Below are 24,720 nucleotides of genomic sequence, written 5' to 3' on the forward strand. Positions count from 1 at the left end.
CATCACCTTAAATGCTGATTTGTACCAAATTTGATAACACCAGACATAGAAAATATTTGGGTTCCATGCAGCTATTTAACCATGACTCAAAAACTCTTGCCACTTTATACTACGTGAAATAGGTTGGAGCCTTTATGTTTTCACTTGATATGTCTTATTCTGTCGGGCCACATGTTCTGCAGCTTCCCAAGGTAACCTGCAATCCGCCTGACCAAGGAGGTCTTGCCATCTTCCCAGCCATGGGTTTTGGGGAAAAGAAGAACCAAACTGGGAGCAGCTGCTTCCACTCTGCCCGCCATCTGCTCCAGCCTGTCAGAAGCTCCCAAGGCCTCTGGGTGTAAAAATTCCCACTTTGCTAGGAAACAAAAATGAAAGTCAACCGGAACAGCAGTGAGAGGTCCAGCAAATTCTGTCTTCTCCTTCATGCAACTTTGACCATTACAACAGTGTTGACCAACTCCAGAGCTTGGATCTAACTTCCAGATCTTCCCTGTGCCTGTGGCCGCCCTCCCTGGTTCAGCCCATTTGGATTTTCTGACCGCCCCACCCTGCACCCAAGGTGGTGACTGCCCCTTGCCCCAGCTCCCTTCTCAGATTCCTCCTAACACCATTAACCACCACCAACGTTCCGGCCTCCTGGGCTTCAGGATCCCTATTCCAACCCTACATCCCCATCGCAGGCATACAAGGCTCAGCAAATTCACCCACCTGGTTCCATGCAGACCACCTCCCTTCAATTCAAAAAAACTCAAATCCGTACCATAGCTTGGGGACGGGAATCTCTTGGATCCACATCTAACCCCCAATCTCAAGAATATTGACATTATTTCCTTTCTATTCCTTCACTGTTCAACAAACATTTATCGAGCCCATGCTAGGCACTGCCATTGCTAGGCAATGCTAAGGCAAAGATGAAAAGATGTGATGCCTGTCTGAGCCGCAGCAAGGAGGAAAATGAAGTGCCAGGGTCATGACCGATGTGGCCAGGCCTTCTGCTCACTGTTCAGTGGTGAAGGTTCCTTATGGAATCATGGGGGTCTGCCTCTAATTCACCCACCTAGTCTCTCAGTGAATATGACTTTTTTAAAAACAAGTAAACAAATTTGTGCCTATCGGGTAGATGGAAGAGAGGATGAGAGAACACAAAGAGAAATACAGGCGCCTTTGAAAGCAGAAGGCAGGTCCCCCTCCCTTAGGTAGCTGGGAACTGGGGCTTTGGGTAAACAGCCATCTCTTTCCTAAGGACCCTTCTCGTCCTGGGTCAGCTGGCCATCCAGGGCCCCCTGACACAGCACCCCTCCTCAACAAGGCCAGGGAAGCTACCAACTTCCAAAAGACGCATCCAGGGACCAGAGGACGCTGCAGAGTAGAAACCCTGTGCCAGACACATGCCTGGGCTCTGAGGGCAACACCAGCCGCTCTAAACACCTCCTCAGTACTCCAGGGGCTGCCCTTCCCATGCACCAGGTTCTTTTTTACAGGGTACACCAGTAATTCATCCACCAACAGTGCTCTTCGTGCGCCACTACGAGATACACGATTTAAACAGACCCCACGCTCGGCCCGGGCTCTTCCTGGGCCCGAAGGCTCACGCTCTGTCATCTGTCTCTGGTAAACCTTCCTGGCCCACCCATGGTTACAAAGACCAGTCCTGGAGGCCAGTGGGCTCTGGGCATCCTCCCCCATCGTAACCAAGCCCATCAGTCAGCCCTCCCTCTTCACGTGGAACGGGTACAAAAACCCACTTCCCTGTTAATCTTTGAACATGAGACAATACCCACTGTCTTGCTTCCTCTCAGGATCCACTCACGGAGGGAGATGAAAACTCAAAGCAGGTTATCGTGAGCAGGAAAAGGCTGGGGTTTTAGATTTACTGTTCAAGACACTTCTTAAGCTTTAAATCCTTTCCGTTCATAGCAAACTGCAGCCACATGGACCAACTGGAAACTCACTGGGGTGGACGTGAGGGGCTCAGGGCAGAGCAGCGGGTCTTTATGGGAACCGTTTCTCTCCCCACCCCTAACACATGCATGCTTTTCTGGGGTTGCTTTTGGCCGCTCCGCAAGATATGCAGGATCTTACTTCCCCAACCAGGGATCAGACCCATGCCCCCTGCAGTGGAAGCACGGAGTCTTAATCACTGGACTGCCAGGGAAGTCCCCGTGCATGCTTTTCTTTACTCCTTGTAAGACACAGAGCATGGCATTTTTATATGGGAGGCAGTTGCATTTACTAAACTCTTCCTCAGGACCACAGCCAGATATAAGCTCTGGGTGGAGAATACCACGGTCTGAATATGTTTAGCATCTTTCATACCCCGTGGTCTCTTCTCAAGAGTTTTCGCGTGACATTTGATGACCAGTGCCTGGAAGCTTCTTTCTTGGTTATTCCTCTTCTACAGAACTTCCCTGGAACTCACTAAATTGTTACACATTCCCTGGGATAGGGAAAAACCCCCCAGAGAAAGGAGACATACAAACCAGAGGGAAGTAAAACAGAAAGTCAAGGTCACCAGGAAATCTTGCAGTCAGGTCAGGTTGCCAGAGCCACCTATGACCAGGGAGCCAGGTAAACAGACAAAGAAGGAAAGCACCCAGGTACGCGCGCACACGTGCACACACACACACACACACACGTCCAAGAGCCTGTGAAATATTCCATTTCTTGAATGCTTATTAAGGTGTCCAGACATTTGAATTTTTACAGATGTTAAAACAAACTTAAAAGGCCAAAGAACAAAGTTGCTTGCATTTCATTCTTCTTTAATGGGAAACATTTGTTCCTCTGGGTTTCTGAGGATAAGCAGTATGTTTCCAATTTCAAACCATCACCCTCAGTATCAATAAACACAGTCTGGTGACCACTGGGAGCTCTCCTTTGAAGGTGCCAGCACATGGCCACCTTGCCCAAGAAAGGACTTCTTAATGCGGCAGAGTAAAGCTTGAAACCTGCAGAATCCCCGGGATTCCAGAGTGGAAGAAGCAATTAAGTATTAATTAATATTAATCAATTAGTAAGGATTAGTTAAGCATCTGTATCCCAAAAGAAAGCAGACCTATCCCTACCTGGGGAGTAAGGCTGGCCTAAGGACCTCATGTGCCCAGAGTACTTCCTCTCTAGCCGTCACTACCCTTAACAGTCCCACCATTAGAGCTGCTCACAAAAACACACACTCTTGTGGCTAAAAGAGATATAAAACACCACCAGTGAATCACTGCTTCCAGGTAAAGCTTTACATCCGAAAGGTCCCTATCAAAAAGCTTATGTGAATGCATCAGCATTCAGGAACGGATGACACACTGACTGGGATACACTTCACCTTGGAAAGCACATGATAGACCCATCTGTGAAGAAGAGGAACTGGGAAAGATTCAGAGCATGGATGCTGGGAAACCCTATTTCCTCATCCTCAAGGTTCAGTGACGAGTCTTCCAACCTCTCCTCCCATAAGAGATGGGTTTATCTAATTGCCAGGAGAGCAAGAGTGGAACTGAAGCATTAGAGGTGCACACTCACGGCCTCACTCCCTTCCTTTCTCGATGCTCGGGGGCTGTGAGCAGCACGTGGCTCTCCTGGCAGCGGCGAAATGAGGGCCTGCCCTGCGGCCCCAATGACGCCCCCTAGGGGAAGCCCAGCCAGGCTCAGGTGTTAGAGTCTCATTTTGGTTGGTCCAGCCCTGCCATCACCAGAGATGCTCTTTTGATCCCCATCTGGGGCCGGTCACCTATTTATCAATTGGTTCCAAATTCAGAGGTGAACAGGATTAAGACTGCTGGGGCTCTTGAATGCCAAGGATGCAGTCTCTGTGGGATGCAATTGGAAGGGCCCAAGCTCGGCTGGAAGGCAGTATGCGGATACTGAGTGACGTGGGAGCAGACACAGACACACACTTACCGATTCGTCTCTCCCCGCCTCCAGCAGAGCGTCTAAGCGGCTAGTCTGGCTCAGAGCCAGCTCAAAAGGCGATTTCTCAACCCAGCTGATGGCAGCGGCTATGGACTGTGCAGTCACAGGAACAGCACCTTCCTGCCATTTCACAGGCTCTTGAGAAACCCTGAAAGGGACCGCATGGGGCTGTCACTGGCAGTGCTCGATGTAGCTGTCAGCCCTCAGTCTCACAGCTACGAGCAGCAAGACACCCAATGTCACCAGAGCTGAGAGAAAGAAAACACAGCTCCCAGCCCTCTCAAAGTTACCGAGAAAACAGGCGAGCTGTTTAAGGCAGGTTTCCAAAGCACTATGACCTTCCATAAGCTGTACTGACTGGGAAAAACAATGCTTACAGGAGAATTTAAAAATCTCAAAAATTCGAACATCAACAATTGCATTAAAATTACTGAGGAACGTGCACAGGGAACTACCCTCAATATCTTGTAATAACCTATAATGGAAAAGAATCTAAAAAGGAATATATGTATATACACATACAAAACTGAATCACTTTGCTGTATACCTGAAACTAACACCACACTGTAAATCAACTATATTTCAATAAAAAATTTTTAATGTCAAAAAAATTATTGAGGAAAGTTATTTTCATAAACAGGAAGGCTTAGGGCTTCCCTGGTGGCGCAGTGGTTGAGAGTCTGCCTGCCGAGGCAGGGGACACGGGTTCATGCCCCGGCCCGGGAAGATCCCACATGCTGTGGAGTGGCTGGGCCCGTGAGCCATGGCCACTGAGCCTGCGCGTCCGGAGCCTGTACTCCACAACGGGAGAGGCCACAACAGTGAGAGGCTCGCGTACCGCGCAAAAAAAAAAAAAAAATAGGAAGGTTTAGATGCAACTGTCTTCTGTGAATAGTTAAGTTTATAAGGATTCACAGCATTAAGATTTGCAAATCAGCAACAATTTTGTTACCCCACAATTTTATTTCTAATTCTTTTATTACATTGTTTTCATTGTTCTGAAAGATTCCCATCAGTTACCTTTTTTTGGATCAAAAATAGTATTGTTCTGAGTTCAGCAGACCGTAAGTTTTTAAATCCTGGAACATTTTAATTCAGTCATTTAATTTGAGCTTAGAAATGTGATGGAATACCCCCAAAAAACAAGGGCCACTTGAGTTTATCTCTGTGTTTATAATTAAACGAATTTTATGAATCACTTATGAATTTGTAATTATAAGAATTACGTGAATCCTGGACTAAATGAATCAGCCTGATTTGCCCCTCCTAGCCCACCTCCAGATACAGAGGCTGCCTTACCTCTGTGTGGCCCTTTGGGTAGAGAATCTGGCTGAGTGGCATCTATGCTACACATTTCCAAGGAAGCTAAAGCACTGTAGACTTAATCACTTAATTCCTTCAATAATATAACTGCGACAGAAATAGAAACTTGGGCTAGAACACAATTAGGCAGCATCCTCAAAGGTGTCATCTGTTTAGCTGAAAATATTTTACTTAAAAAAGAAAAACTCGGGCTTCCCTGGTGGTGCAGTGGTTGAGAGTCCGCCTGTCGATGCAGGGGACACGGGTTCGTGCCCCAGTCTGGGAAGATCCCACATGCTGCGGAGCGGCTGGGCCCATGAGCCATGGCCGCTGAGCCTGCGCATCCGGAGCCTGTGGCTCCGCAACGCGAGAGGCCATAACAGTGAGAGGCCCGCGTACCACCAAAAAAAAAAAAAAAAAGATTTAAAAAAGAAAAACTCAACTAGATAGATGTCCCTCTCATCCAGATGTTTTCTGTCAGGGAAGTACAGCCACTGTTCCACATGAGAAGTCAGTGCTGAAGTCCAAATTCTCTTGAATACAAGAATCTGTAAAAAATTGATTGTGAAAAATCTGAAATATGGGAAAGTCTATAAAGCCAGCCACCTGTTGTTCTGATTAAAGGGGGTCAACTTACAGGGGAAATCAATATGAGCTGCAAACTCAATCTGCAAAGCAGTGAAATTTGTGACACTGGAATTCATTATTGAACCTAAAGTCTAAAACGTATGAAGGAATTTTAAGAATTTACATTCTTATATTTTGACCTTGCCATACCATACACTGAAGAAAACAACGTTTTAAAGTATCTTCCAATTTGAAAACTAAGATGCCATATACAAAGCAGATAAAAGTTTTTAAGATTTACTCATTGTGGGTTTTCTGCTGGAATGATATATTCTAGGAAATTACAAGATTATAGCTCCTCCCTCCCCACAGATCTAACTGTGTTAGTTATGCTCCTTAACTCCAAATACATGAAAATTCCTCATGAAGTTTCAGGGAAATACTCCTTTCCTATGGGAACTCACCATATGATATTGAACTTGGCTATGTGAGCCACCTGCTCCTGGAGGACCATGATTAGAGCATCTTGGCACAGATTAAGCTCCTCCTCCAGCATGCCGCCACAATCCAGCACTATGGTGATGCACTGTTCCAAGATGACACCAAATATCTGCCGGCTGTTGCTGGTGAGCCAGTCCATCCGCTGCTTGTAGCTCTCCACAGCTTGTGTTAAGTGTTCCACATACTGATAGATCAGTTCTGATTTGGCTGTCAACTTAATGAAAATAAAAGTAACAAAATAAAATAAAATTAATAAAAGCACACCAAATCAAGTCATTTGAACCACATTGCAGCCAGGAACAATAGGGCCCACTGAGTCATGGGCTATGCCATCAAGAACTGTACATTAATAACAGTTTCATAGATGATCCTTCAAACTCCACATAATCCAGGAGGAAGTCTTCCAATCTTTCAACTGAAAAACCCTTGGATAATTCCCCATAGAAGGAAACATGGTGATGAAATCTATTCAAAAATATAGCACTCTTTTTAAAAAAACGTGTTTCCAGATTGTGTTTAACCTTTCTAGTTACAGAATTATTTTTATCTGAAAATGCTCAGGGGTACTTTAAGAAATTAGGTAGAAGAAAAGAGAGATTAGCAAAGGCAGAGGGGAAAAAAGTTCCTAAAGGAACTAGAAAAAGATGAACAAACAAAACACGGAGTTAGTAGAAAGAAGGAAATCATAAAGATCAGAGCAGAAATAAATGAAATAGAGACTAAAGAAGCAATAGAAAATAACAACGAAACTAAGAGTTGGTTCTTTGAAAGATAAACAAAACTGATAAACCTTTAGCCAGACTCACAGAGAAAAAAAGAGAGTGCCCAAATCAATAAAACCAGTAATGAAAAAGAAAAACTTACAACCAACATTACAGAAATACAAAGGATCATAAGAGATTGCTATGAACAACTATACACCAACAAAATGAACAACCTAGAAGAAATGCACAAATCTCCCAGATGGAACCAGGAAGACACAGAAAATATGAACAGGTCAATTATCAGTAATGAAATTTAATCAGTAATAAAAAAAAAAACCAACAACTCCCCCAAAACAAAAATGTAGAACCAGATGGCTTCACAGGTGAATTCTACCAAACATTTAGGGAAGAGTTAACACCTATCCTTCTCAAACTATTCCACAAAAATTGCAAAGGAAAGAACACTTCCAAACTCATTCGGCCAGCATCACCGATACCAAAACCAGATTATCACAAAAAGAGAAAATTACAGGCTTATCACTGATTCACATAGATGCAAAACTCTTCAACAAAATATTAGCAAACCAAATCCAAAAATACATTAAAAGGATCATATATCATGATCAAGTGGGATTTATTCCAGAGATGCAAGGATGGTTCAGTACCTGCAAATCAATAAATGCAATACACCACTTTAACAAACTGAAGAATAAAAATCATATGATCATCTCAATGGATGCAGAAAAAGTTTCTGACAAAACTTAATATCCATTTATGATAAAAAAAAAAACTCTCGACAAAGTGGATATAGAGGGAACAGACTTCAACAAAATAAAGGCCATATATGATAAACCTATAGCTCACAGCATACTTGATGGTGAAAAGCTGAAAGCATTTCCTCTAAGATCAGGAACAAGACCAGGATGCCTGCTCTTGCCACTTTAATTCAACATAGTATTGTAAGTCTTAGCCAGAGCAATCAGACAAAAAAGAAATAAAAGGAATTCAAATTGGAAAGGAAGAAGTAAAACTGTCACTGTTTACAAATGACATGATACTATACATAGAAAATCCTAAAGACACCACCAAAAAACTACCAGAGTTCATCAATGAATTCAGGATACAAAATTAGTATACAGAAATTTGTTGTAGTTCTATACACTAACAATGAACTACCAGAAAGAGAAATTAAGAAAACAATCCCATTTACTATCACATCAAAAAGAATAAAATACCTAGGAATAAATCTAAGGAGGTAAAAGACCTGTACTCAGAAAACTATTAAGACACTAATGAAAGAAATTAAAGATGACACAGATAGAAAGATATACTGTGTTCATGGATTGGAAGAATTAATATTGTTAAAATGACCATACTACCCAAGGCAACCTATATATTTATGCCAGCCTTATCAAAACATCAATGGCGTTTTTCACAGAACTAGAACAAATAATTTTAAAATTTGTATGAAAACACAAAAGACCGCGAATAGCCAAAGCAATCTTTAGAAAGAAGAACAGAGCTGGTGGTATCATGTTCCCTGACTTCAGACTATACTACAAAGCCAGCAATCAAAACAGTATGGTACTGGAACAAAAGCAGACACACAGATCAACGACGCAGAACAGACAGCCCAGAAATAAACCCATGCATTTATGGTCAATTAATTTATGCAAAAGAGACAAGAATATACAATTGGGAAAAGACACTCTCTTCAATAAGTGGTGCTGGGAAAACTAGACAGCTACTTGTAAAAGAATAAAATTAGAATATTTTCTCACACCGCATACAAAAATAACCTCAAAATGAATTAAAGACCTAAATGTAATACTGGAAACCATAAAACTCCTGGGGGAAAACATAGGAAGAACACTCTTTGACATAAATCGCAGCAATATCTTTTTGAATCTGTCTCCTAAGGCAAAGGAAAAAAAAGCAAAGGTGAACAAATGGGACCTAGTTAAACTGAAAAGCTTTTGCACAACATATGAAACCACTGGCAAAATGAAAAGACAACCTTCTGAACGGGAGAAAATATTTGCAAATGATATGACTGATAAGGGATTAATATCCAAAATATAGAGTCATACAAATCAATATCAAAAAAAACAAACAACTCACTCTCCGCCCTGGGTCGCCGCAGCCTCCGCCGCTTTCAGGCCTAGCAGCCTGAAGAAAGAAAAAAAAAACAGAAAAAGATAAAAAAGAAAAGAAATCCGGAAACGCTTTTAAATCTTTTAAAAAAAGAAAGAAAGAGGGCTTCCCTGGTGGCGCAGTGGTTGAGAGTCCGCCTGCCGATGCAGGGGACACGGGTTCGTGCCCCGGTCCGGGAGGATCCCACATGCCGCGGAGCGGCTGGGCCCGTGAGCCATGGCCGCTGAGCCTGCGCGTCCGGAGCCTGTGCTCCGCAACGGGAGAGGCCACAACAGTGAGAGGCCCGCGTACCGCAAAAAAAAAAAAAAGAAAAAAAAGAGCGAATCCTCCTCAGAGGACCCGTGGGGAAGTCACTATGGCACGCTTCCTGCCTGCCCCACGCCGCCGCCGCCGCCCCCGGGCGCCCGTCGGTCCCCGCCCGTCAGTCCCCGCCCGTCGGTCCGGTGGTGAGCCGCTCGCGCGCCCGCGTCCACGCACTTCCTTACGCCACCCGGCCGCGCCGCGTGGCAGCCCGAGCCCGCCGCCCCCGCCCCCCGCACGCCGGCCTCCGCGCTGCACGTGTCCGCGCTGCCCTTCGCCTGCCTGGCGTGGGTGGCGCCTGCGCGCTCGGGCAGCCCGGGGGCTTGCAGAGTCGGCACCGACAAATATTTGGTTTCCCGTTTTCCCGGGCTGCCGTAATCTTAAACCGCCAGGAGCCCGAGGCCTATTTTTATAGAGAAACGCACGTTCCGGAGGCCGCCGTGGGCACCACGGGGTTGCCTCTGGAAGAATTTTTGTAATTTGGAGGACAGTCCCCGTTTTAATTTTTTTCATTTTTTGAAATTGGGAGCTTCCAGACCAGGACAGCTGAAAATTGCAAACTCCCAGGGAGGGCCATATTGGTTTTGAGAGCCTTTTGTCTGCGGTTTGGCAGTCTCCTCCGAGCCGCCCCCAGACTCCTCTCCGGCCCGCGGAGCCCACTCCAGCTTCTCTGAGCTTCACTGCCACCTGTGAGCCGCGGCACGGGCCACGGCTCCGAGCGGAAACCCCCTTTGTCCTGTGTGGTCCCTCTAAGAAGTCCTCCTGGCGGGGCTCAGGGTGGTGGGGAGATGAACGCTGCAGCCAGCAGCTACCCCATAGCCTCCCTGTACGTGGGTGACCTGCACTCAGACGTCACCGAGGCCGTGCTGAACGAAAAGTTCAGTCCTCCGGGGCCTGTGCTGTCCGTCTGGGTCTGCGCTGTCCGTCTGGGTCTGCCGCGATATGATCACCCGCCACTCCCTGGGTTATGCGTACGTCAACTTCCGGCAGCCGGCTGACGCTGAGCGGGCTTTGGATACCATGAACTTTGATGTGATTAAGAGAAAGCCAATCGGTAACGTAGTCTCAGAGGGATCCCTCTTTGAGAAAATCTGGCGTGGGAAGCGTCTTCATCAAAAACCTGGACAAATCTATAGATAACAAGGCACTTTATGATACTTTTTCTGCTTTTGGAAACAGTCTGTCCTGCAAGGTAGTGTGTGATGAGAACGGCTCTAAGGGTTACGTCTTTGTCCACTTCGAGACCCAGGAAGCTGCCGACAGGGCCATCGAGAAGATGAACTGCATGCTCCTCGATGACCACAAAGTGTTTGTGGGCAGGTTCAAGTCTCGAAAAGAGCGAGAAGCTGAGCTTGGAGCCAAAGCCAAGGAATTCACGAAAAACTCTGGGGAAGAGGTGGATGATGAGTCTGAAAGAGCTATTCAGCCAGTTTGGTAAGTGTCAAGGTGACGAGAGATCCCAGTGGGAAATCCAAAGGCTTTGGCTTTGTGAGTTACGTAAAGCACGAGGATTCCAATAAGGCCGTGGAAGAGATGAATGGAAAAGAAATCAGTGGGAAAGTCATTTTCGTCGGCCGTGCGCAGGAGAAAGTGGAACAGCAGGCCGAGTTAAAGCGAAAATTTGAACAGCTGAAACAGGAGAGAATTAGTCACTGTCAGAGGGTGAATCTCTACATTAAGAACTTGGATGAGACCATTGATGATGAGAAGTTAAGGAAAGAGTTTTCTCCTTTGGGATCAATCACCAGTGCTAAGGTGATGCTGGAGGATGGGAGAAGCAAAGAGTTTGGCTTTGTCTGCTTCTCATCCCCTGAAGAGGCAACCAAAGCAGTCACAGAGATGAACGGACGCATCATGGGCTCCAAGCCACTGTATGTCGCCCTGGCCCAGAGAAAGGAAGAGAGAAAGGCTCACCTGACCTACCAGTATATGCATTGGGTGGTTGGGATAAGAGCGCTCCCTGCCAATGCCATCTGAAATCAGTTCCAGCCTGCAGCTGGGGGCTACTTTGTGCCAGCAGTTCCACAGGCTCAGGGAAGACCTCCGTATTACCTAACCAGTTAGCACAGATGAGGCCTAATCCACGCTGGCAGCAAGGTGGGAGACCTCAAGGCTTCCAAGGAATGCCAAGTGCTATACGCCAGTCTGGGCGTCGTCCAGCCCTTCGCCATCTGGCTCCAGCTGGTAATGCTCCAGCCTCTCGCAGCCTCCCTACTACCACTCAGAGTCGGGTCTGAGTGCCCAGACCGCTTGGCTATTGACTTTGGTGGGGCTGGTGCCGCCAGCAAGGGCTGACTGACAGCTGCCAGTCTGGAGGTGTTTCCGCAGCTGGGCAGAACCTAGCGCCTCGTGCTGCTGTTGCTGCCGCTGCTGCTCGGGCTGTGGCACCTTACGAATACGCCTCCAGTGTCCGCAGCCCTCACCCAGCCATCCAGCCCCTGCAGGCACCCCAGCTTGTGGTCCATATGCAAGGGCAGGAGCCACTGACGGTCTCCATGCTGGCCGCAGCACACCCCCAGGAACAGAAGCAGATGCTGGGTGAACGTTTGTTCCTGCTCAACCAGATGATGCACTCAAACCTGGCCGGGAGGATTACGGGGATGCTGCTGGAGATTGACAGCTCGGAGCTGCTGCACGTGCTGGAGTCCCTGAGTCTCTCCGCTCCAAGGTGGATGAAGCTGTGGCGGTCCTACAGGCTCATCATGCCAAGAAAGAAGGTGGCCAGAAGGTGAGCGCTGTTGCTGCTGCTACCTCTTAGACAAGGACAAACCGATTCAAAAGCCAAATAACCCCTCATGGAATTCAGCTCAAGGTTTGAAGATGCCCTAGCTCGTCCTATGGACCTCAACACCAAGACCCACAAATTGCAAATTTAGTAGGTCATTTTGTATCAAAAGGTCAATTCTGAAGCGCCTAGAATTTTTCAATTGAAAGATTATATTCTTTGGGTTCTGATATGGCGCAGACAGTGTTAACTTTTTTTTTCTATTGTGAGTTTTGATTTTTCCCCCCAGAAATTGATTTTATTTGATGTACCCAAGTCTTACCCAAGTTTCTCAATAAAGAAAAAAATCTCCATTAAAAAAAAAATGGAAAAAATGGGCAGAAGATCTAAATAGACATTTTCCCAAAGAAGACATACAGATGGTCAACAGGCACATGAAAAGATGCTCAACGTCACTAATCATCAGAGAAATGCAAATCAAAACCACAATGAGATATCAGCTCACACCTGTCAGAATGGCTATCATCAAAAAGACCACAAATAGGGCTTCCCTGGTGGCGCAGTGGTTGGGAGTCCGCCTGCCAATGCAGGGGACACGGGTTCGAGCCCTAGTCCGGGAGGATCCCACATGCCGCGGAGCAACTAAGCCCATGCGCCACAACTACTGAGCCTGTGCTCTAAAGCTCGAGAGCCACAACTGCTAAGCCCGCGCACCTAGAGCCTGTGCTCCGCAACAAGAGAGGCCACCGCAGTGAGAAGCCCGCGCACCGCGATGAAGAGTAGCCCCCTCTTGCGGCAACTAGAGAAAACCCGTGCATGGCAAGGAAGACCCAATGCAGCCAAAAGTAAAAAATAAAGTAAAAAAAAATTTTTTTTAAAATAGAGATGAAAAGCCTTAAAAATGTTTTAAAAAAAAAGACCACAAATAACAAATGCTCAGGAAATGGAGAAAACGGAACCCTCCTACACTGTTGGTGGAAATGTAATTGGTGCAGCCCCTATGAAAAACAGTATGGAAGTTCTTCAAAAAACTAAAAATAGAACTGGCATATAATCCAGCAATTCTCCTGGGTATATATCCAAATAAAATGAAAATGCTAATTCGTAGGTATACATGCAGCCCAATGTTCATAGCAGCATTATTTACAGTAGCCAGATAATGGAAGCTATGGAAGCAACGTAAGTATTCATCAACATATGAATGGATAAAGGAGATGTGATATATATATATATACATATATCACACAATAGAATAGAATATTACTCAGAATTTTACTCAGCCATAAATAGAATATTACTCAGCCATAAAAAAATAATGAAAGCTTGCCATTTGCAACAACATGGATGGATCTGGAGGATATTATGCTCAGTGAAATAAGTCAGACAGAGAAAGACAAATATTGTGTAATCACATGTGGAATCTGAAAAATAAAACGAATGAATATAACAAAAAATGCATCTGTATCATATTTGCATCTGGCGTTGAATTGTATCGTTTCATAAATGACATCAAATTTGTATTCAACCTAGAGATTATCATACTAAGTGAAGTCAGACAAGAAAGACAAATATCATATGATATCACTTATATGTGGAATTTAAAAAAATGATACAAATGGACTTATTTACAGAACGGAAGCAGACTCAACAGACTTTGAGAAAAAACTTATGGTTACCAAAGGGGGAAGGTGGCGGGGGGAGGATAAATCAGGAGTTTGGGATTAACATATACCCACTACTGTATATAAAATCAACAAGGACCTACTGTATAACACAGGAAACTCTACTCAATCATCTGTAATAACATATGGGAAAAGAATCTGAAAAAGAATGGATATGTGTATATGTATAACTAAATCACTTTGTACACCTGAAACTAACACAACAATGTTAATAAACAATGTACTCTAATAAAAAATTAAATTAAAAAAATTTGTATTCAACAAATCTAGATAAAATTCAGACACTCCAGAGAAAACTGGGTTGGGCTGGGGGAGAAATTAGGTAGAAGAAAAGAGAGATCAGCAAAGGCAGATGAAAAAAAAAAATCTCACTGAAACATCTGCCTAAGCATAATATGCCAAAAATATTTCTGAAAATGCTTCTAAACATGCCAGCACATCTGCCTGGCTTCCTCTAAGGGATGCCACCCCACTACCCATCCTCCCGCTCACAGCCTTTGTCCTATGTCCTCTTGTCTCTCAGGCCAAGCTCCCCTGTACCTGGATCACTTGATCACCCAGGGCTGCCACCAACACTCTAGGGGCTGCCCCTGAAAGGTGACTTACAAATAAAGCATCGTTCACACAGGTCAGGCAAAATCGTGCAAGGCCTTTCAGGGTGTAGGGAGGCAGGAGACAGACGAAAGGAATAAGAAAAAAGTGTACCCTATGCTGTGAAGAATCAGACATTAAAAGATCTGGTACTTTAAAAAAAAACAACTTTAACAATCTTCACAACACCCCCAAACACCTAAATGGTTAAGGAAAATGTGTCTTCGGAACACACCATGTAATTCTACGTTTTCACGCTGGCCCCTCTGCCTTCAACTCCTTTCGTTCTCATCCCAGCCCCCTCCCCACGCCCCCGTGTCGGCAGAATTCCTAACTCCCTCGCCAGAGTTCACGGCACTTACTACAAACCTCTACCACAACACAGAAACCAGGGTGGGACCATGTCATAGGGGCCATGTGGGTGGAATTAGATGGCAAAGACAGACGTTTTCAATACTGCCACATTGATTTTAAGGTGGTTCAGATTTAAAAAGCTGCGCAGCGCCACCAAAATAAAAATGAAAATAAAAGTAATGTACATTTTTTAAATGTTAAGAAATAACCATCCAGGTGGTACGTGAATGTAAAGTGACATGAAAAAGTATCCAGGAAGCAACATGATGGGACGTGTGTCTCTGGAGCTCCCTGTGGTGGCCGGGGTGTGCACAGCACCTGACGTGTTAAGGGTGCGCAGGAATCACGTGTTGAATTGCTGGGAATGAAGGACTCCAGTAACAGATGCCACTCAATCTCTGTCCACTACTACCTGCATCAGGGGTCCTCTATTCCTAGAGCATCTACCAGATAACAGCAGCTTGTGCTTGCCTGTCAGCTAACTTCTGTCATACTGCTTTGTTTCTTTATTTTCCAGGCAAAACAAAGTGTTGATATGCAAAGGTTTTCACCTCCGGTCAAGACCTTTCTGCTCTCATCTCTAATGGGTCAAGTGCTTCTCTCTCCAGTTCCTGGGCCGTGACATTCACCACTGTCTACACACAGAAGAAATCCTCCAGCCCTGATAAGGCCTTGGCCTGCTTGCCTCTCCATGTAGACCTCAGTAGCATGTCCCAGGACCTGGCCATCCATCGAGGGAACTCTGACTTACATTGTACGCTCTGCCATCTTCCGTTGTATAGATCCGTGGAAACAGGCCGTCTGCATACCGGGAAGCCACAAGTCTCCCCAGAGACGTCACATAATCTGCATGTTTATAAAGAAAAGCAGTCAAAATGGTACATTATCAACACTTATTTTTATTTCAAAATGCTATTCTCTGACATCAGATTATATCCCCAGGGACACCAATAATCCGTGATGCTTAGTATTCTGTTCTAGATAACGAAGTATTTCTAGGTGCTATGATAAATGTGACTGTTTACGACATGTGAAATCCTGTGATGCATGAATGAACGGGGAGGAAGAACAGGGTTTGTTTCTTGGTCTCCTGGTTCTTTTGTCCAGAATGATTAAGGCAGAGGTCAAAAAGATGACATAGAAACTGTGTTTAATTCCGGAGATCTTTTATTCAGGACTTGGGCTTAGTTTTCAGAATTTTAAAAATTAAACTTAGATATTATCTACTGTTCTCTCGAGTGGGGATTCATGAATAAATGAGTGAGATGAAGCAAGTAGGGAATAGAGTCAGAACACTCATACAGGATGTCAAGACCACTTTCTTCTCAGAGCATATGCTCAGCTGTTCAACATCCGTCCCATAAACACTCATTGAGCACCGCTATGCGCTAGACACAGTGCTTACAGAATGGGAGTACAGTGCTTCCTGAAACATATGTTTACTCCTTCGCAGAACTAACAGAAGCTTTCAAGGACTAATTATGACTTGGCAGGACAGAGATGAGGTAAGGCTTCATGGAGCTGTTTTATTGTGATAATTATTTTATTGTTGCCGTTATTGTTAGTATTATTAAGTCTCAAAGGTGGTAGAGAGAGTGGTGGTACTCTTCGATCCAACACTTCCTTTCCTTTGCCTTTCTAGGGAGGCAGGATCACGGCCTACTTGGGAAAGGCAGAAGGGGCAAGGCTGAATTTTAGAGACCAGGTTTGGTCCCAAATCACCAGGAATGATAAAATTCACAAGTCCTGAAGTTCAGTGTCCATAATAGTAAAGAGCAAAGAATGGATACTTGAATCCCATCAGCAATAACCTCACTCAATAAATCTCTCAATCTTTAAAATCTTCATTTCTAAGATTTCAACATCTTTTTTTTTTTTTTCTTTGCAGTATGAGAGCCTCTCACCGTTGTGGCCTCTCCCATTGCAGAGCACAGGCTCCGGACGCGCAGGCTCATTGGCCATGGCTCACGGGCCTAGCCGCTCCGCGGCATGTGGGATCCTCCCGGACTGGGGCACGAACCCGTGTCCCCTGCATCGGCAGGCGGACTCTCAACCACTGCGCCACCAGGGAAGCCCCTGATTTCAACATTTTTTTTTTTTTTTGCGGTACACAGGCCTCTCACCGTTGCAGCCTCTCCAGTTGCGGAGCACAGGCTCCGGACGCGCAGGCTCAGCGGCCATGGCTCACGGGCCCAGCCGCTCCGCGGCATGTGGGATCTTCCCGGACCGGGGCACGAACCCGTGTCCCCTGCATCGGCAGGCGGACTCTCAACCACTGCGCCACCAGGGAAGCCCCTGATTTCAACATCTTGACTGACATCTACAGAGCAGCGTCAAATCACCAGCAGCATTCTCTCTTTACCTAAGACATTTATCTGGAGTCAGGAGGGAGGGCTATTTTCTGAGAATTGAAGAAGGTGAATCTATATAAGGCTCCATAGCTGTATTAAAATTAAATTAAAAGCCAATTAAAATTAAGGCATTATGAATTCCCCATCCAATAATGGTGAAGTAGATTTTATTGGCTAACTCTCACACAGAAAAAAATTATAAGCCCTGGACAAAATATTAAAATAGCTAGTTGAAGGCACTAGAGAGCAATCAAGAAGAGGCAGAAACTGGAGTAGCATTAATCCTTGAAAAAAGGAAATTGGTGAGATTTGCATTCATTTAATAAGGGAGGCAGAGTTTGGAGTTTGAGTCCAACCAAGTTAACTGCTTGCTAGAATAAGAATCAGCTCTCCACCCATCAACTGGTAAGTGGATAAACAAACTGTGGAATATCCATACAATTCATCTCCTGATTTTATTTGGCCATAAAATGAATAAAGTTCTGGCACATGCTACAACATGGATGAATCTTAAAAACATCACATTAAGTGAAAGATGTCAGGGACTTCCCTGGTGGCGCAGTGGTTAAGAATCCGCCTGCCAATGCAGGGGACACGGGTTCGAGCCCTGGTCCGGGAAGATCCCCCATGCCGTGGAGCAACTAAGCCCGTGCACCACAGCTACTAAGCCTGCACGCTAGAGCCCGTGAGCTCCAACTACTGAGCCCACGTGCCACAACTACTGAAGCCCGCCTGCCTAGAGCCCGTGCTCCACAACGAGAAGCCACAGCAATGAGAAACCCATGCACCACAACGAAGAGTAGCCCCTGCTCGCCACAACTAGAGAAAGCCCACGCGCAGCAACGAAGACCCAACTCAGCCAAAAATTAATTAATTAATTTTTTTAAAAGTAAAAGATGTCAGTCACAAAACACCACATATTATATGACTCCATTTATATAAAATGTCCAGAACAAGAAAATCTATAGAGACAGAAAGTAGACTGCTTTGGGCTGGGGCCTGATGGGCAGGGTGCATAGCTAAGAAGTACACAGTTTCTTTCTGCAGTGATGAAAATGTTCTAAAGTTGACTGTGATGATGGTTGCACATATCTGTAAATACTGAATTGCACACTTTAAATGGGTGAATCGTATAGTATGTAAAGTACATCTCAATAAAGCTGTTATTTTTTAAAAAGCAGATATGAGAATCTAGCTGTTTTCTTTTGGGACAAATATTAAAGGGATTTGCAAAAATGTAAAACAGTGCCACTCTTCTCACTACCATTTTTATTTTAAAAAACATTTTTTTCTTAAAAATGTTATGTTAACATATAATGGGTTTGTTACTTTTAAATGAATTAATAAATATTTTTAAGGGTTTTAGTTTTAACTTCCAATATGATAAATATCAACAGATGTAAAATGCATAAATTCTTGTAAGAGATTAAAAATGAGGACATGATATGAAAGTGTATAAAGGAGATGTAATGAACTGAATAAAGAAACATTAGGGTAAAAACATTTACATACTAATATAGGTAATCAATTCTAATGACAGTGGATTTCTCATCAGAAATCACAGAGGCCAGAAGGAAGTGGCACAATGTCTTTTAAGTGCTGAAAGAAAAGAACTGTCAACCCCAAATCTTATATCTGGTGAAATTATTCTTCAGGAATGAAGGAGAAATAAAGATATTGTCAGACAAAGAAAAAAAAAATGTTGCCAGCAGAGCTATTCTTACAGAATAAATAAAGGAAGTTCTATAAACAGGAAGGAGATGATAAAAGAACCTTGAAACATCAGGAAGGAAGAACACAGTAAGCATAAATATGTGTAAATAAAACAGATTTCTCTTCTTGAATTTTCTAAATTGCTTGATGGTTGAATTAAAAAGTATAGTACAGCCTAATGTGATTCTCAATGTATGAAGATAAACAATAAAGCATATTATAAATGAGATTAAAGGGACATAAAGGGAAATAGTTACCATTCTTCATTCAAACTGATAAAATGCTGACACCAGTAGACTTTGATAAGTTACATATTTATAATGTAATACCTAGCACAACCACTAAAAGAGCTGTGTGAAGAGATACTCAAAAAATACTATAAATTTTTTTAAATTCTGAAAAATGTTTAAGTAACCCAAAGATAGGCAAGAAAAAGAAATAAATGGAAAACAACAGAAAACAAAAAATAAAATGTCAAACAAACTCTAACATATAAATAATTACATTTAATATAATTGGTCTAGATACAACAATTAAAAGAGATTGGCAAAGAGGATTTAAAAACTGACCCAATAATAAGGTGTCTATAAAAACCTGCTTCAAATATAATGATGTATAAGTTAAAAGTAAAAGGACAAAAAAGATAAGTCATGTAAATATTAAAAAAAAAAAGCAGGATTGGCCATATAATGTAAAAAAAGTAAACTACAGAGGAAAGAATATTACTAAGGATAGAGGAGAACATAATATAATTATAAAAGTGTCAATCCACCAGGAAGACTTTGCAATTCTAAACGTACATGCACCAAACAATAGAGCAGCAAATATGTAAAGTAAAAACTGATAGAACTGAAAGTAGAAACAGACAAATGCACAATTATAGTTGGAGATTTCAATATCACTCCTGTCAACAATTGATAGAATAACTAAACAGAAAATCAGCAAGAATAAACAGGATCTAATTGGCATTTATTTTAAAAAATACTCCATACAACAACAGAAGAATACACATTCAAGTACCACAGAATATATACCAAGGTAAACCATATCCAGGGCTAGAAAACAAACATCGAAAAATTTGAAAGAATTGAAACTGAGTATGTTCTCTGTCCACAGTGGAAACAAACTAGAAATCAATAACAAAAAGGTAAGAGATTCTGGGTCGGGGTTTCGTATGTAGCAGAGCAGCTCCCTCGCTGCGATCTATTGAAAGTCAGCCCTCGACACAAGGGTTTGAAAAAAAAAAAAAGTTAAAATAGAAATTAAAAAGAGAAAAAAAATTTTAAAAAGATGAGAGAAATCTCCAAACTCTTGGAAACTAAATAACATGCTTCTAAAAAAAAAAAAAAAGTCCTTGAATCAAAGAAGTCTCAACAGAAATAAAAAATACTTTCTTAACTGAAATGATATACAATAAAATGAATTGATAATGAAATGAAATGATAATACAACATACGAAAATTTGAAGGACACAGCTCAAGCAGTCTCAAGAAAGAAATTTATAGCACTAAATCCTGACACAAGAAGAGCTGAAAAGTCCCAGAACAATAATCTAAAGGTCCCACCTGAAGAAACTAGAAAAAGAAGAGCAAAATAAAATCCAAAGCATGCAGAAGTAAATAATAAAGATCAAGGCAGAAATCAATGAAATTAAACAAAGAAAAATAGAGAAAATCAATTAAATTAAAAACTGGTATTTTAATAAGATCAATAAAATTGACAAACCCCTAGCAAGACTGACAAAGATGAAAATAGAGAAGACATAGGGCTTCCCTGGTGGCACAGTGGTTGAGAATCTGCTTGCTAATGCAGGGGACACGGGTTCGAGCCCTGGTCTGGGAGGATTCCACATGCCGCAGAGCAACCAGGCCCATGAGCCACAACTGCTGAGCCTGCGCTTCTGGAGCCTGTGATCCGCAAAAAGAGAGGCCCGCGCACCGCGATGAAGAGTGGCCCCCGCTTGCCGCAACTGGAGAAAGCCCTCGCACAGAAACGAAGACCCAACACAGCAAAAATAAATAAAATAAATTAATTTAAAAAAAAAAAGAGAGAAGACATGAATTATTGATACCAGGAATGAAACAGGGACTATCACTTAAAACCCTACAGAATCAAAAGAATAATGGAATACTACAAAAAACTCTGCACACATAAATTAAACAACTTAGATGAAATGAATCAATTCCTCAAAAAACGCAAACTACCACGACTCACTCAATACAAAATAGATCATTTGAATAGTCCTATACCTTATTAAGGAAAGAAATTTGTAATTTAAAAACTTCTAGAAAAAGAAATCCCCAGGCTTGGATAGGTTCCCTGGATAATTCTACTGAACACAGAAAGAATTAAATTCTATACAATATTTTCCAGAATATAGAAGATAAGGGAACATTTCCCAACTCATTTTATGAAGCCAGCATTACCCTGATACCAAAATCTGACAAAGGCAGTATAAAAAAAGAGAAACTACAGACAAATATCCTTCATGAATATAGATGCAAAACTCCTTAACACAAAATTAGCAAGTAGAATTCAGCAATATATAGTATAAAAAAAATTATACAACATGATGGAGTCATGTTTATTCCAGGATACAAGGCTGGTTCAATATTCAAAAATCAATATAATCAAGCAAATTAACAGGCTAGGGAAGAAAAATCACATGAACCTTTCAACTGACACAGAAAAAGCATTTGACAAAATCTAACACCCATTCATGATAAAAACTCTCAGAAAACTAGAAATATAAGGGACCTTCCTTAACTTGATTTTTTTTTTTTAATCTACCAAAAAACCTAACATCATACTTAATGGTTAAAGACTGAAAGCTTTCTCCTAAGATCTGAAATGAGGTAAGGATGTCTACTCTTACCACTTCTATTCAAACTAATACTGCAAGTTCTAGCCATCACGACAAGACAAGGAAATAAAAGGCATATAGATCAGAAAGGAAGAATAAAAACCTTCCCTATTGGGCTTCCCTGGTGGCGCAGTGGTTGGGAGTCCGCCTGCCGATGCAGGGGACACGGGTTCGTGCCCTGGTCCGGGAAGATCCCACATGCCGCGGAGCGGCTGGGCCCGTGAGCCATGGTCGCTGAGCCTGCGCATCTGGAGCCTGTGCTCCACAACGGGAGAGGCCACGACAGTGAGAGGCCCGTGTACCGAAAAAAAAAAAAAAAACCTTCCCTATTTGGAGGTGACATGATGGTCTACCTAGAAATCCCAAGGAATCAACAGCAACCAAAGAAAACCTCGTAGAATTAATATGTGAGTTCAATAAGGTCACTGGATAAAAGATCAACATTAAAAAACCAACCATATTCCTACATACTAGCAATGAACATGTGGAAACCAAAATCAAAAATACAGTTTCATTTATAATTGCTCAGAAAAATGAAATACGCACTAAATCTAACAAAACATGTCCAATACTTGTACACTGAAAATTACAAGACAGGTGTTGAAGGAAATCAAAGATGTAAATAAATGAAGAGATACTCCATATTCATGGACTGAAAGACTCAACATAGTAAAGATGCCAATTCTCCTTAAATTGATATACTGGTTTAATGCAATTCCTATCAAAATCCCAGCAATATTTTTGTAGACAGACATGGTTATTCTAAAATTTATATGGAAAGGCAAAGAAAATAGAGTAGTAGTTAAGACAATTGTGAAAAAAGAATAAAGAGGGAGGAATCAGTCTACCCAATGTCAAGACATTATATAATTATAGTAATCAAGAGTATGGGGTTTGGTGGAGAGACAGACATACAGATAAATAGAACAAAACAGAGGACCCAGAAGTAGCCCCATATAAGTACAACCAGCTAATTTTTAACAAAGATAGAAAAGCAATTCAAAAGAGAAAGGATAGTCTTTTCAATAAATGTTGCTGGAGAAATTGGATATCCATAGTCCCAAAAAATCAACCTTATACAAAAAATAAATTAATCACAGGCTAAATGTAGGGTGTAAAATCATAAAAGTTTCAGGAAGAGAAGGGGGGACAAAAACTCTGAGACTTAGCAAGATCTATACAAGAAAAAAAATAAATTGGATCCCATCACCTGTGCACTGAGAAACTCTGTTAAAAGGATGAAAAAAGAAGTTACAGACTAGGAGAATATATCTGTGAAACACGTATGTGACAAAGGACTTCTGTCTAGAATACATAATGAACATTTAAGACACCAATCTAATTAAAAAACAATCAAAAGACATGAAGAAACATTTATATTGCCAAAGATGATATATAGCAAATAAGCACATGAAAAGGTATTCAACAAAACTAGACATTAGGGAAATACAGATTGAAACCACGGTGAAATATCACTACACAACTGTTAAAACAGCTAAAATTTTTAAATGGTGACAATACCAAATGCTGATATGATGTGGAAAAACTGGATCCCTCATATATTACTGATGTGAATAGCACAACAACTCTGGAAAACAGTTTGGCAAGTTTCTTAACAAAACAAAATAAAAACAAAACATATACTTAACATACCACCTAGCAATTGCATTCCTGGGCATTTATCCCAGAGAAGTGAAAATTTACGTCCACATAAAAACCTGTAAACAATTATTCATAGCAGCTTTACTTGTAATAGCCCCAAACTGGAAACAACCTAGACGTCTTTTAATGGGTGACTGGATAAACAAACAGTGGTACATCCATACCATGGAATACTACTCTGTAATAAAAAGAAACAAACTATTGATACATGCAACAACTTGCACGAACCTCAAAGAAATAATACCAAGTGAAAAAACTGCCAATCCCAAAAGGTCATGTACTATATGATTCCATATATATAAACAGTCTCTAAATGAGACAATTATAGATGTGAAAAACAGACTGGTGGTTGCCAGGAGTTAAGGATTTTGGGAGATAGAGTATCTGTATGCCTATAAAGGGGTACCACAAGGGAGATATTTGTGGTGATAAACAGTTCTGTATCTTGATTGTGGTGGTGGTTACACAAATCTAAACAGGAAATAAAATTACGTAGAATTAGTCACAGACAGTGTATCAATGTCAAATTCCTGGATTTGGTATTATACTATGATTTTATAAGATGTAACCAGTGGGAGAATTGGATGAAGGGTATGTGGGATCTGTTTATATTATCTTTGCAACTTCCTGTGAATATATCATTTCAGAATTTTAAAAATGTCAATCAATCAATCATCCAAAAAAAGAGAAAAAAAATAAAGACAATACCAGATGAACAAAAACTGAGAAAACTCTGTCACCAGCAGACCAGCACTACAAGAAATGCTTAAAAGAAATTCTTTAGGAAAAAACACCAGATGGAATTTCAAATCTTAACAGGAAGGATGAATATTATAAACAGTAAATATATGGATTTTAAGATGCTATTTTTTCCCACTCAATTTCTTTAAAACACAAATGACTCTTTAAACCAATAATTATAACACTGGATTGTGAGGTTTATGATATATGTAAAAATAAAATATACTAAAACAATAACACCAAGGACAGGTGTGGGGGATAAGTGGAGCTACACTGTTATAAGAGTCTTACATTTTACATGAAGTAGTGCAAAGCTAACTTTTACCAGACCGTGACAAGTTATGGATATAATCACTAGAGCAACCACTGAAAATGCAATGCAAAAAGGTATACCTTGGGCTTCCCTGGTGGCGCAGTGGTTAAGAATCTGCCTGCCAATGCAGGGGACACAGGTTTGAGCCCTTGTCTGGGAGGATCCCACATGCCGCAGAGCAACTAAGCCTGTGCACCACAACTACTGAGCCCGTGCACCACAACTACTGAGGCTGTGTGCCACAACTACTGAAGCCTGCGTGCCTAGAGCCAATGCTCCACAACAAGAGAA

The 24,720-nt window shown here is 42.2% G+C and overlaps 1 protein-coding gene and 1 pseudogene across 5 annotated transcripts in view; one reads left to right on the forward strand and one right to left on the reverse strand.

Moving 5' to 3' along the window:
- Positions 1 to 24,720, reverse strand: part of VWA3B (von Willebrand factor A domain containing 3B) — a 211,225-nt gene that overhangs the window by 178,803 nt on the left and 7,702 nt on the right. For 4 of the 5 annotated variants that reach the window (XR_012325581.1, XM_033838164.2, XM_073791075.1 and 1 more), the window contains exons 3-6: positions 15,538 to 15,632; positions 9,102 to 9,149; positions 6,240 to 6,490; positions 3,895 to 4,054 (exon numbers count right to left, since the gene is read on the reverse strand). Coding sequence is in view for 4 of the 5 variants with exons in the window: in XM_033838164.2 (XP_033694055.1) it covers positions 3,895 to 4,054; positions 6,240 to 6,490; positions 9,102 to 9,149; positions 15,538 to 15,632 (554 nt within the window). In the remaining variant the exon portion in view is untranslated. The remainder of the gene's footprint in view (positions 1 to 3,894; positions 4,055 to 6,239; positions 6,491 to 9,101; positions 9,150 to 15,537; positions 15,633 to 24,720) is intronic. The other variant, XM_033838165.2, reaches the window with a different exon arrangement.
- Positions 10,223 to 12,312, forward strand: LOC109549304 (polyadenylate-binding protein 4-like; annotated as a pseudogene).

This window comes from Tursiops truncatus, chromosome 14, assembly GCF_011762595.2.
Source record: "Tursiops truncatus isolate mTurTru1 chromosome 14, mTurTru1.mat.Y, whole genome shotgun sequence".
Classification (NCBI taxonomy): domain Eukaryota; kingdom Metazoa; phylum Chordata; class Mammalia; order Artiodactyla; family Delphinidae; genus Tursiops; species Tursiops truncatus.